At 39.3% G+C, this 14,359-nt stretch overlaps 1 protein-coding gene across 1 annotated transcript in view; it reads right to left on the bottom strand.

Annotated features, from left to right (window-relative positions):
* LOC311279612 (B-cell receptor CD22-like) overlaps positions 1-14,359 on the bottom strand; it is a gene marked incomplete at its 3' end in the record, with an annotated part of 58,950 nt that overhangs the window by 34,535 nt on the left and 10,056 nt on the right. Inside the window, exon 2 of the mRNA XM_084391235.1 lies at positions 1,627-1,872. Coding sequence (XP_084247361.1) covers positions 1,627-1,872 — 246 coding nt within the window. The remainder of the gene's footprint in view (positions 1-1,626; positions 1,873-14,359) is intronic.

Raw genomic sequence — 14,359 nt, 5'->3', positions numbered from 1 at the left:
CCCCGGCCGCGCGCGCGCACTCTCACCGCCTTCAAACAACACGAATTGCTCTCTCTCCCTCGCGCATATCAACACAATAGTAAAAGGTCGGAAGACCGATTGTGTTTTATAGATTTGTAGTTTGTTCATATAAAGGGTTTGATTAGCAACTACATGTTTAGGAAATGCATAATACAAATTGTATGGGTTAATGTAACGGTAAACAGACTCTGCGGGTAAAACTGTTGTGATGAAACTGCGCATGCGCGGGGTAAAACTGCTGGGGTGAAACTGCTGGGGTAAAGCTGTGGCTCTGCGGCTCTGCAGACAGATATTATTGTGCTGCGATCAGTGGCGCGGATACTATGTTTGTTTCTGGCTCGCGCACAGCCTTCACTCTCGGACGCGCGCTTTCTTTGCCCACTTCATATTAGAAAACTGGTCTAGCGGTCTCTGGTGGTGCAAAAATGTATTACAACTAAATTAAATGCACGCCATTGACGCCACTTAACCGAGCAATTTTTAACGGTTTATCGGTTAATCGATTAACCATGGACACCCCTAGTAAAAACCCATGGTGACAGGGACAGTCCGAAGGGGAGGACTTTGTACTGGTATGCCCGTCCCTCGTACTCAAAGCGAACGGTCTGTGTCGAGGGAGAATTGAGACATTAAAGTACACGTCTCTCAGGTCGATCGCTACGAAACGGGGCGAATACATTTGAAAAGGTGTTTCTGTGTTAACATTTTGATCAGAAGCTTGTGAAGGGCCGATTCAAAACCACCACTCTTGTGGGAACAGTGAAGTAGGAGCTGTTAAACCCTGACCTCACATCGGCTGGAGGGACCGGCTCGATCACGTCCTTCGCCAGGACGACTGCGATCTCCACATGCAGAACAAGGGGCCTATACGTCCACTGAGGTTAAACGGATGCACTGGCCGAAAATCTGTGACAAAGTTTAGGTTGATATGATTTTTTGAGCGCAGTTCCAAACTTTTCCACTAGATGACATCCAGACCATATAAGGACTCTTTGATTTCCATATATGGATTGAGTGATCTTAACCATATTTTTCCATACTTTAAAAAAATATTTATGAAGTAGACATCCTATTCAGAAGTAGATTGGGTAGTAATGTTAATATTTGATTTGAATTCAATCTCTAAAACATATAAAACGTAACGAATGAGAGCATGTGTTATAATTCGGCACCACATCTTTTGAAAATCAGTCGCCAAATATGAAAACTACAGTCTGAACACTTTCAAATGCTATATAGTTTGTCAAGATTACTTAAGTTAGACTAAGATATTATTGTTATAAATGTATAATGGCAAGTGTCCCACGGGTGTCGGGGAGGGGCAGTCTTAAAAATAGTGGTTAAAACATTTTTATAAATCATAAATTCAGAAATGTATTCTTTGTAATGTGTGAAAAGTATTGTTATTAAAAGTATAATTAATATATTAAAAGTTCATTATTTGTACCTGATTGTATTATTATTTTTTTTTTATTTTTTTTTTCATTTTTAGGGAATTAAATACAATTATGGTCAGTTTGACCCGAACCATGTTAAAACATTTTTATAAATCATAAATTCAGATATTTATTCTTTGTAATGTTTGAAAAGTCAATCTGTACTCACACATGACATTGAGCTGAACAGCAGGAGAGATGTGAGTGTGTCCGTCTACAGCACAGCTATATCTGCCTGAATCCTCTCTTCTGACTGACTGCAGCAGGAGTTCATTGTTTCTGTCTCTTCTCTCAGTTAATGGCTGTGAGTTTCTGTACCAGATGAATGTTCTGTCAGTCAGAGCGCAGCTGCTTTTACATCTCAGAGTGACTGAATCTCCCTCTGTCACTCTCTCAGGAGACTCCACCTGAAGATCTGAACACAACACACACATTATATCTAGTGCTGCTGTCATACACTGATTATTATTCAACATAATGCACAGAAGAAGAGATAAACCTCATCAAAGTCACCTGTGACAGTAAGAGTCACTCCTGGATTACCAGTATATTTTCCAACATCTTTATCAGAGATGAATCTGAAATAGTACATGTGTGAATCCTTCAGTGTCACATGACTCAGTCTGACGGTGCAGTTCTGCTGTTTATCTCCCAGATACTGAAGCCTCTGACTGTATTCAGGGTCATTAGACAGATCTGGAGGCTCAACACCCCTTAGTAATGGGCCTTTGGTCCAGAACACTTTCTCGATCTGATGTCCAGTAGGGTATGTATAAGTGCATCTCATTATCACTGTTGAGTCCTTTAGTGCACAGATGTGTGAAGGACTGTATCTCACTCTCCAATCAGCACTAGAAACCCCTGAAACACAGAATTCATCAAACTGTAAATGTTGTTTTATCTGTTATATTGGGCCATGAAAACATGACAATACTTTATTACTATTTGAAAACAGCGACTCATTACAGGAAATATAAGATAAATGTGAATAAATAATCTCAGTGTGAATTACTTTAAGACAGAGGAGTGAAGAGAGAACCAAGAAATCAGCCAAAAACAACAAGCTGCACAATTACAGTTTTTCTGAATTGCTAAAACACATTTCTTGAAACCATCACTCACTTTCTCAAAACCTTAAACACAAAAGCAAATGTTCAAAACTCATTCAGAGAATCTCTGACTCTTCTGGCAAAATCAAACAATGCTTTCAGATCTTACACACATCAGTCAATATTAGAAACACTACAGATCATTCGTTAGACACTACATGACAAATGGAGAACACAGAATCCAAAGCATGCAGTTACAGGACAAATATTTATATATTTATTGTAACAAAGTTAACAAATTTTGCAATTACATAAAAAAGTAGTACTGACCGGAGAAGAGAAAAACCCTGAAGCCTTGACAACATTCTCCACACCTTCCTCTTCCTCTTCGTTCATCACCTCTTTCACATACTCTTCCTCCTCTTATACTCACACTATTCCTCTTCTTATACACACACTCTTCCTCCTCTTATACTCACACTCTTCCTCCTCTTATAAATCACACTCTTCCTCCTCTTATACACACACTCTTCCTCTTCTTATACACACACTCTTCCTCCTCTAACTCACACTCTTCCTCCTCTTATACTCATACTCTTCCTCCTCTTATACACACACACACTCTTCATCCTCTAACTCACACTCTTCCTCCACTTATACACACACTCTTCCTCCTCTTATAAATCACACTCTTCCTCTTCTTATACACACACTCTTCCTCCTCTAACTCACACTCTTCCTCCTCTTATACTCATACTCTTCCTCCTCTTATACACACACACACACTCTTCATCCTCTAACTCACACTCTTCCTCCACTTATACACACACTCTTCCTCCTCTTAGACTCACACTCTTCCTCCTCTTAGACTCACACTCTTCCTCTTCTTAGACACACACTCTTCCTCCTCTTATAAATCACACTCTTCCTCCTCTTATACACACTCTTCCTCCTCTTATACACACACTCTTCCTCCTCTTATACTCACACTCTTCCTCCTCTTATACTCACACTCTTCCTCTTCTTAGACACACACTCTTTCTCCTCTTATACTCACACTCTTCCTCTTCTTAGACACACACTCTTCCTCCTCTTATACTCACACTCTTCCTCTTCTTAGACTCACACTCTTCCTCCTCTAACTCACACTCTTCCTCCTCTTATACTCATACTCTTCCTCTTATATTGTTTCCATCCATTGTTGTTCTCAACATTCAGTGCAACATTTTGAGTAAATCTAGGCACTTTAAACTGTCTTGTATTTTGTACAGTTGGTTTCCTCTCATCATTATAAATAAGTGTTAACAGTTTTGAGTCGTTGTGTGTAAACGAGAATTGAGACATTAAAGTACACGTCTCTCAGGTCGAGCGCTACGAAACGGGGCGAATACATTTGAAAAGGTGTTTCTGTGTTAACATTTTGATCAGAAGCTTGTGAAGGGCCAATTCAAAACCACCACTCTCGAAAATATTTTTGAGTTTGACAACGAACACACTGGAAAACACAGCTATACAACATAGTTCAAAACATAATAATAATGAATAATTTCTGAACATTGACTCAGTCTTTATTCACCTTTTTCTCATGTTTTCTCAATAGAATTCATAAAAGTATAGAATAGAACAGCACAGTTCTAATAGGGGCTCATTGTAACGCAGTGTGACAACATGCCCCGCCTGCACAACTGGGATTTAAACCCGGCTAGTGTCCTCTGCTAGTTAGCCAATCATTAAAGAACCACATCAACTGTTAAATAACAGATTGGAGATTAAAATAATATCAGATTTGTCTAATTTAAAATAAACACCAACAATAGAGATGAAAAATGAACACAAGTAAGAAATTTACTTTAGCTATGGTTAAATACATGTTCAGTGATATCTTCCAAAGATTTCTGGATTTTGGCGCAATCTTTTTCTCTATATAGTGTTGATATGGCATCTAGTACGTAAATACACTAAGTTTCGTCATGCTAGCATGTGTGGAAGTATTTAAAACAGGCGTGTTACAACTAGCCCTGCGCAGCTCTCCCCTACATTAAGGTCAGGCCCCAGGCAAAATGAACCAAGGACGCCCTTCCAAAATATATATATTTCCGTTACCTAGATGTATAATTATACAACATACAAAAAGTTTTCAAAACACATTCAACAGAACATAAGTTGTTTATTTTTTTACAACATAATTTTTTTTTTTTTTACAAAACTTCAATCTTTTTAATAGAAAATACAACACAATACAATCTTCATATTTATAACGGATTATCACCTTAAAAACCGTGACAGGAACAAGCAATGCTCCTACATATAGTTTATCAACTAATTCTGTCAACTCAACTAATTTAATGCAGAAGAGCTGCATAAACTACTAATTTAATAATGTCAGCTAAGTAAGTAAATGTATTGATCAGGGCTGGTTTGTTTAAAGGGGTGGTTCAAGATTGATTTCTAACATTATTCTCTCAACAGACATTTACATGGATGGTCTGGCGTTATGATTGATTTGCGTTTGGTGTACTGTGGAGTGTAGGGTTGGGCAATGTCCCCTAAATTGGCAGTTGACGATGTTTACAGTAAAACATCGCGATGGACGATGATATCGTCAGGGGGGGGTGCTACGGAATTGCGCTGACCATCACGAAGAGAGAGAGTACACTTCTACTGTGTTTACACCACGGGAATACTCGGCTTGGCATTTTTAAATATTTATGTTTATTTGGCCGTTTAGGCTCACAACCGAAGACAAAGACGATATGCTTGTCCGTGTTGCGCTCGGAGCGCGCGCACAGCATGCTTTCAGTACAATTCAGTTCTCTTTCGCGACTTATCGCGCGTTTAATATTTCTTTTCAATATATAGCACATCCTGCTCTTTTCTTTCTCATTCATTCATGTTTTATTATTAATAACTTTAAACAGAATCGTCAACTGAAATCTGCACGGATTATCAACAATACGACACATTTATAGGACATAACGGGTCTCTGCGGCTAAAGTGAAAGTACCAGCGGCCAGCCGGTGAAATGTTTCGAAATGTCTCTTTGAACAGTAAAGCACCCGTTTCAATAAAAGGATATATTAAAGTTTATATAGCCTACTTTTACATTTTGAATCCCAGTGCAGGAGCTGTTAGGTTACCACAGAAACGTAAGCGGTTAGTTGATTGCTGTGGTGACTCGTGACACTCGCGAACAGCACTGAACACGCACGTCTTAATTTTTTTATCGTTCGTTGGTAAAGGGTGAGAGACCTTGCGAGCCACATGATTTTTGCCTAAGAGCCAGGTTCCCAACCACTGGTGTACACACGAACACGAACTGCCGTGAGACTGTCGGTCAGCCATCACGATGGACGATGATATCATTTATCACACACTCTTCCTCCTCTAACTCATACTCTTCCTCCTCTTATACACACACTCTTCCTCCTCTTATACTCACACTCTTCCTCCTCTTATACTCACACTCTTCCTCCTCTTATACTCATACTCTTCCTCCTCTTATACACACACTCTTCCTCCTCTTATACTCACACTCTTCCTCCTCTTATACTCATACTCTTCCTCCTCTAACTCATACTCTTCCTCTTATACACACACTCTTCCTCCTCTAACTCATACTCTTCCTCCTCTTATACACACACTCTTCCTCCTCTTATACTCACACTCTTCCTCCTCTTATACTCACACTCTTCCTCCTCTTATACTCACACTCTTCTTCCTCTTATACTCATACTCTTCCTCCTCTTATACTCACACTCTTAATCCTCTTATACTCACACTCTTCCTCCACTTATACTCATACTCTTTCTCCTATTATACACACACTCTTCCTCCTCTTATACTGTTACGACCTGTGTTAGTTTGTTTTCTATTGTTGTGTTCCCTTTTCTCTTTCTTGTTCTCTCTAATCCAAAACAGGTTCTCCAATCATGGGATGTAAGCACCCATTGGTTGCCTAGTCAGGGCGGGGTCTTTAAAAGGACGTTGCTGACACTCATCGAGGAGCTCATTCTTGGTTCGGTCGCACGTGGGTTGAGAGCTCCGGAATCCCTCCTCCGGCCGATGATCAAATTGTGTTTTAGAGATTTTGTTTTCATTCTAGTAAACGTGCATCTTGTAAACCTCTGAATCGTTCTCCTATGAGTGAACGTGCATCTTGTGAAAACCTCTGAACCGTTCTCCTATGTCTAAACCATCTTAACAGTGTGGAGCGTAGGGGTGTCCTGCCTTGTTTATTTTGAAATTGTTTGATCTCTGTTTATGGGCAGGGAGTTAGGTAAGATAAATGTATTTTCTTTTGGTATTTGATTAGGTTATTAATTTTCCCCTCTTTTCTTTTTATATTCGTTTTGTTTGTTATTTTGGCATTCTGGACACCCTGAAGATTTGCTCTTTACTTCACTTGTTAATCCTAAATAAATTTATTACTTTTTGCTTCAATTTTGTGCATTTGTTTTTGATTATCGACCGGAGGGATGCGCGCTGGGATTCCATTTCCACAACGAACCAATTATTTATTACGCCTCTTTAGTGTTTTATATTCCCCTAGAGGTGGGGCGTAATATATACTCACACTCTTCCTCCTCTTATACTCACACTCTTCCTCCTCTTATACTCATACTCTTCCTCCTCTTATACTCACACTCTTCCTCCTCTTATACTCATACTCTTCCTCCTCTTATACTCACACTCTTCCTCCTCTTATACTCACACTCTTCCTCCTCTTATACTCACACTCTTCCTCCTCTTATACTCACACTCTTCCTCCTCTAACTCATACTCTTCCTCCTCTTATACACACACTCTTCCTCCTCTTATACTCACACTCTTCCTCCTCTTATACTCACACTCTTCTTCCTCTTATACACACACTCTTCCTCCTCTTATACTCACACTCTTCCTCCTCTTATACTCACACTCTTAATCCTCTTATACTCACACTCTTCCTCCTTTTACACTCATACTCTTCCTCCTCTTATACTCACACTCTTTCTCCTCTTATACTCACACTCTTCCTCCTCTTATACTCATACTCTTCCTCCTCTAACTCACACTCTTCCTCCTCTTATACTCATACTCTTTCTCCTCTTATACTCACACTCTTCCTCCTCTCCCTCTTATGGCACTTTAAACTGTCTTGTATTTTGTACAGTTGGTTTCTTCTCATCATTAGAAATAACTGAACAATTTTGAGTCGTTTTGTGTAAACGATGACAACTGTGTTGTAGTTGTGTTTAACTTTAGTCTGCCTGTGTTTAGCATTTTGAAACATAAGTTAAAATTGTTTTAATGAGTGAGAATGTATTTTGAGTTTTGCAGAAAGAGTGCATGAGATTTGCAAACAGTGTTTTAACTTCCTGAACTTGTTTAATGTTTTACAGAAACAGAATTGGTTTAGGCTATTGAGAATTTGGTTCAGAGAAGTGGGTTTACTGCTTTAGCAATTCAGAAAAAATGTGTATTCCTGGAATATGACTAAATACATTTTTAACATATGCACATTCACTTCCGTGAACAAAAACAAAAGATATTCACGATCTAGTGCTAGAGCAGGACTGTGAACTGTCACACTTTCAGCTTGAGTCTCAAATCGACAGGTTTCACACACTCTCACGCCACACACACATTTTCTCACGCAGAGAAAAATCGCTAAACAAAGAGGACACTGACCAGAGGTGTATAGTCCAGGGGTCAGAAAGTAGAAGTCCTGCCATATGTCTTTTCCACCCATAAACTCAGTCAGCTGATTTCACTAATTAGTTTTCTCTCCTGTCTGAATTAGCAAATCCAGGTGATTGGAACAAAATACTGAGGAGGAATTTTACTTTCTGAACCTGGACTTTACACCTCTGCATAGCAATGCCACATGTCAGCCAAGAGCAAAGAAATAAACCAGAACTGGACCTTATCTGAGCCGCAAAACCAGATAAGCCTGTTAACAAGCAGAATCACTGAAGAAAAGAACTGGCTGAAAAACTGTGCTTACTTTCTGAACCTGGACTTTACACCTCCGACAGACAAGACAGAGCTGGTTACTGTTGATATGAAACAAATTCTCAGCTCTCAGATTCTGTATATTTAATTATGAAATGAAAACAATAAATATCGTTTTGGCGTTGTAAATGTGACGTGGCAGATCGCTGTAGAGCAGTGGTCTCAAACCGGTTCCACGGAGGGCCTAATGTATGCAGGTTTTCTCTTTTACCTTGAACCAAACTGATTGAGTAGGTCACTAATTGGTTAAGATCTCCCCTCACCTGGTAGTCTAGGTCTTAATTGGGCACTAATTGTGAAATGTATATGCCTCTGTAGTCGTATAGATTCAAATACTTGTATATTGTTATTCATATGTTTTATTATTATGTATTGTTGGTTACCATTTATTAAGTAGGCCCATAGATGTTTATGTTAACATCACTTAAACCTGTGTTTACTGGCAGGTGACGCTAGGGGGCAGTGGTGAGCCACAGGGTGTTTCACTTTTTGACATGAAGGAGTCACACTGCCAGCTATTTTAACACTGTGAAACAAAAACTAATGTATTGTTGTCTTTGTTGAATTTTCAGATTGTACAGCATGTGACAGAAATAAAAATAATATGTGCCACCAGAAAACACAGTCTCTTCTGTGTGTGCAACACCTCACACATAATATCGATCAATCAGTGTTTTTCAACTGCGGAAAGAAGTAAATAAAACAGCTGGAGAACAAGTATATCACATAACGTTACATAACGCTGGAGAAGCATAACATTACATTTACCCCAGAAAAGCCATTTAATCACCATAGCACGTTAGTTAGCTAGAAAAAATTAGCTATAGACCATTTGCTAAATATGTGCACTATATTAACTGGGTCCAGCGTATGTCATCATATTACTCCAGTTTTGGAGTCCTTACACTGGCTCCCAGTCAGACTCCGAGTTGATTTTAAAATTATGATGCTGACATATAAAGCATTGCATGGCTTGGCTCCTTATTATTTATCTGAATTATTAGTTTCCTAAACCCCAAATCAGAGACTGTGATCTTCACAATCCAACTTGTTGGTTGTTCCTCATTCATGCTTATGATCTATGGGTGACAGGGCTTTTTCTTCATATGCTCCTGTCCTTTGGAATCCTCTGCCTCTTGATCTTAGGGAAGCTCAGAACGATGGCATTTTTAAAGGTAGACTTAAGACATATTTTTTTAATTAGTATTTGATTATTGATGTATTGATGGCCAAATATTGTCTTATCCTAACAAACGTTACATCAATGGAAAGCTTATTTATTCAGCTTTCAGATGATGTATAAATCTCAAAGAAAAAAAATCAGCCACGAACAACATGACACACTCTCAAATAATGAAATATATGAAAAATAAGACGAAGAAAATAATCAAAGTTGATTTAAATAATACCCAATGACATCAACAAATTAGTTTTGTGGCTTTTAGTTCTTATCTATCAGCTCAGAGCTCATTTATGCTAGTGAACTCCTTTGACATGATACATATTTAACATGTACACATTCACTTCCGAGAACATGAGCCAAACATATTCATGATCTGCTGCTACAGTGATTTTTGTCCAATCAAATGCTCTGAACAACGAGAAAGTCCCTCCCCCTAAACCATGTGACACTGACTAGCAAGTAGCACAAGACTATTGGACATTTCTAAAAGGAGCGTTTGACAAGTTCAACACAAACTTCCTGTTTCAGAGAGAAATATGTGAGAACAGGACAGAAGAAAGAGCAGATCAGCCGCTCATGAGGCCTTAAATAAAACATCAGAGTGTTTCTAATGTGAATGTAAGAGAGACTCACCGTGAATCATGAGCAGAAAGAAGATCAGAGGAGCCATTCTGACCCACATCAGCATAACATATATCTATAATACAGCATTCAATTCAATTCACATTTATTTGAATAGCGCTTTTCACAATACACATCGTTTAAAGCAGCTTTACAGAAAATACACGAGTCCACATTACAATTTAGAGTGATCTGTTATCAGAGGAAACTGTCTAAGTTATGCATTTCAGAAATGTACATATACAAAATCACAGTTAGCTAAAATGTATTAATTTAAACAATGTAATAATTTAAGGCAGAAACAATTTTAGTAATGAATAATTGTGTTAATATATTCATCACTTAAACAAGTATATGTAAATCACCCTATTCTAAACATTTCTCATGTAAAGACACGTATGTTATATGAGCAATAATCATCAGTTTAAGAGTGTGTTTGTCTTACCGTGTTGAAGCTCATCAGATCAACAGCAACCAAATGACAGACTGTTTTAACACAAGCACTTTAGCTTTACAGTGAAGGACTTTGTGTGGTTAACACTGTTTATTAATGACCAGCGACAGAAATATCACAGTCCCTCCCTCAACAAGAGAACAACATTACTGAACTAAACCTACTTAAACAGAAATGATGATCTTCAGTTTAATTTAAGCAAGAGTGTGTTTGTCTTACCGTGTTGAAGCTCATCAGATCAACAGCAACCAAATGACAGACTGTCTTAAGCGACTGTCAGCGACGGAAATATCGCAGTCCCTCCCTCAAAAAGAGAACAACATTACTGAACTAAACATAACTAAAGAAAAATGATGATCTTTTTCTGTAAGTTGAAGACGTATAATTATGAGGATGAATGAAGATGAATGATAGTGATTTACAGGTGAGGCTCATCAAGGTTGATGTCAGTCGCAGGAGATGGTGACCTCTGGTGGCAGTTTGAGGGATTGAACGAGCACATATGAGACGAGATGTGTCAGACTGCAGAACTATATACGTGACAGCAGTTTCAGGCCAGCAGCTTCAGACCGTATGTTAGGAGCTGACGATCACCTAAAGCCTGCTTTATACCAGAGATGGTCTTATTACTGGGAGATACCAGGATCTGTGGCTCTACCATTGGAAAAAGTGTAACGGCTAACTTGTATCATGTGTGCCTTGATAACCAATCACATTACAGCCTTGACGTCATTGAGGCTGTGTCTGAAATCGCCCCCTATACCCTTAAATAGGGCATTATTTGAGGAAATAGCCTTTTGTAGTGGTGTCTGAAACCATAGTGGATGTTAGTGCACTCATTAAATCCCACAATGCACCGCAATAACAAGTGCACAACAGAATATATATACACTCAACGGCTAGATAATGAGAGTCGTTTGTCAAGTCAAGTCAAGTCATCTTCATTTATATAGCGCTTTTAACAATGTAGATTGTCTCAAAGCAGCTTTACAGAGATAAATGTATAGTTTAACGTAAGATTGTTTGACTTTATAGCGGTTCTTTAATAAAGTTATTTTCCAGCTAAAGTTAGTTTTGATTGATTCGCTTCCGTCGCAACGATCATTTGTTATTAAATTAGGGGCCGCCAAGACGACACCATTCTCTCTACACAGACTTTAAACGCGAACCTGTGAGAAACGCTGATGGCATTCAGATGCGCATTAAGAATTGGTTCTATAGTTATGTGCGTTTGAATATATGTGCGCAGGTTTGGAATTCCCTACAAACCAAACCTAAACAAATTACTGGTGTTTCCTTATAGTTTTGATTCAGAATTTTATTTTATCAATTCGGGGTAGATACGCAAATTGAGTTTTCCCGACGACGCGTTATCTGTAGAGTGGGAAAGGGATCCTCCATAGGGAGAGACTAGTTGGCACTTCAGCACTGCGTTGACATCGGGTCCAGGCGAAGGTCCTTCATCAGATCTGGAAACGGCCTGGATCCGGCAGGCTGCGGGAAAACCTTGGGATAAACAAAGACACTAAAATTAGCGTAGATGCCATTCTTCTCATGATGTAACAAGTACATCAGGATTTATGGGAAGTGTTCCCGGTTCCAGCTGACCTAATCTATGCAGCCTAATATTGAATTATAGAAGTCTGTAATGTATTATGTGAACGCTATGTCAAAGAGATGTGTCTTTAATCTAGATTTGAACTGACAGAGTGTGTCTGCTTCCCGGACAATGGTAGGAAGGCTGTTCCAAAGTTTTGGTGCTAAATAGGAAAAGGATCTACCGCCAGCAGTCGATTTAGATATTCTAGGTATTATCAACTGGCCGGAATTTTGAGATCGCAATAGACGTGAAGGAGTATAATGTGTTAAGAGCTCGCTCAAGTACTGCGGAGCTAAACCATTTAGTGCTTTGTAAGTAATCAGCAATATTTTAAAATTGATGCGATGTTTAATAGGGAGCCAGTGCAGTTTTGACAGAACCGGGCTAATATGGTCATACTTCCTGGTTCTGGTAAGAACTCGAGCTGCTGCGTTTTGAACTTTTGTTTTGAGTTTGTCAAATGAATTCCTGCATCTGAACAGAAGATGGCGCCGCAACTGAATCATCCATCCATTTTCCAAACCGCTGGTTCAATGTCGCTACAACGTAATATAAAACGGGTATAAATTCCTTTTTTATTGATTATTAAATCAATTGATTATTAAATTGTTAAATTAAGGTTTATACATGCTAGTTTCCATGACAGAGTTCAAGGTGAATCTTTTCATTACTATTGGAGCAAACATGTTGAAGATTAGCCGATGGGGTTCGATTCATTAAATGATAAGCTATTTCCTCACTAAAGTGGATTATTCAGTGTTATGAAGCCTCTCCTCCACTGACAACCATTCAAAATATGGCCCCTTCAGCGTAGCACACCGTTAGCTAGCGTTACACTTTTTCTGGTCACCTTCATTTACAGTATATAGTGCTTTTAACAATATAGATCGTTTCAAAGCAGCTTTACAGTGATAATAAGAGATTACAGTAACAGAGAGTGTTTTGGCTTTACAGCAGCTCTAGAATAAAGTTATTGTCCAGCTAAAGTTAGTTTTGATTGATTCACTTCCTTTGCAACGATCATTATTAACTTAGGGGCCGCTAACACAACACCGTTTTAACACACCTTCACAGGGGAGAGACTGGTTGACACTTCAGGACTGTGTTGTCGTCACGTCCAGGCGCAGGTCCTTCATCAGATCTGGATACGGCCTGGATCCGGCGGACTGCTTTAAACCTCGGGATAAACAGAGAGACTAATATTAGCGTAGACGCCATCCTTCTTATGATGTAACAAGTACATCAGGATTTATGGGAAGCGTTCCCGGTTCCGGCTGACCTAAACTATGCAGCCTAACATTGAATTATAGAAGTCAATAATGTGTTATGTGTATGCTAGGGCAAAGAGATGTGTCTTTAGTCTAGATTTGAGGAGGAGGAGGGCTAAGAAGAGAGAAGGTTTTGAAAAGTGGGCGAGAGTCAGAAGAATTGTTAATTTGGTTGTGATGAGTCATTTTAGAAGTAGAGACATTAGCAGAGAAGGAAGAGAGGAGGGATTGGTACAGACCAAGGTCAGTTGGATCTTTCGATTTTCACCACTTCCTCTCTGCAGCCCTGAGTTTAGAACAATGTTCTCGGAGAAGGGTGTGGCACGGGCTGGCCTGGAGGAAAGGGGGCAGAAGTTGTCCAAACTCGATGTTAGAGTGGAGAAAAGATTATCAGTTGCACTGTTAGTATCTAGTGTTGAGAGCTGATCAGGTGGAGGAAGTGTGGATGAGACCAAAGAGGAAAGGCAAGAGGGTGAGTGTGAGCGTAAAGGTGGCCTGTGGAGGAGTGTGTGTTGTGTCCTGAGGCAGGTTGAGGTTAAGAGTGAGGAGGAAGTGATCTGAGGTGTGCAGTGGAGTCACCAGTATATGGCCAGTGGAGCAGTAGTGTGTGTAAATAAGATCTAATTGGTTTCCTGATTTGTGAGTAGCCGCAGATACTCGTTTGAGGTCGAATGAGGCGAGCAGAGTGTGGAAATCAGCAGCCTGAGGCTTTTCTAGGTGGATTTTGAAGTCT

This window comes from Rutilus rutilus, assembly GCF_951802725.1.
Source record: "Rutilus rutilus genome assembly, chromosome: 2".
Taxonomy (NCBI): Eukaryota; Metazoa; Chordata; class Actinopteri; order Cypriniformes; family Leuciscidae; genus Rutilus; species Rutilus rutilus.
The sequence above is the reverse complement of the archived record's forward strand: the minus strand, read 5'-3'. Positions and strand labels throughout refer to the sequence as shown.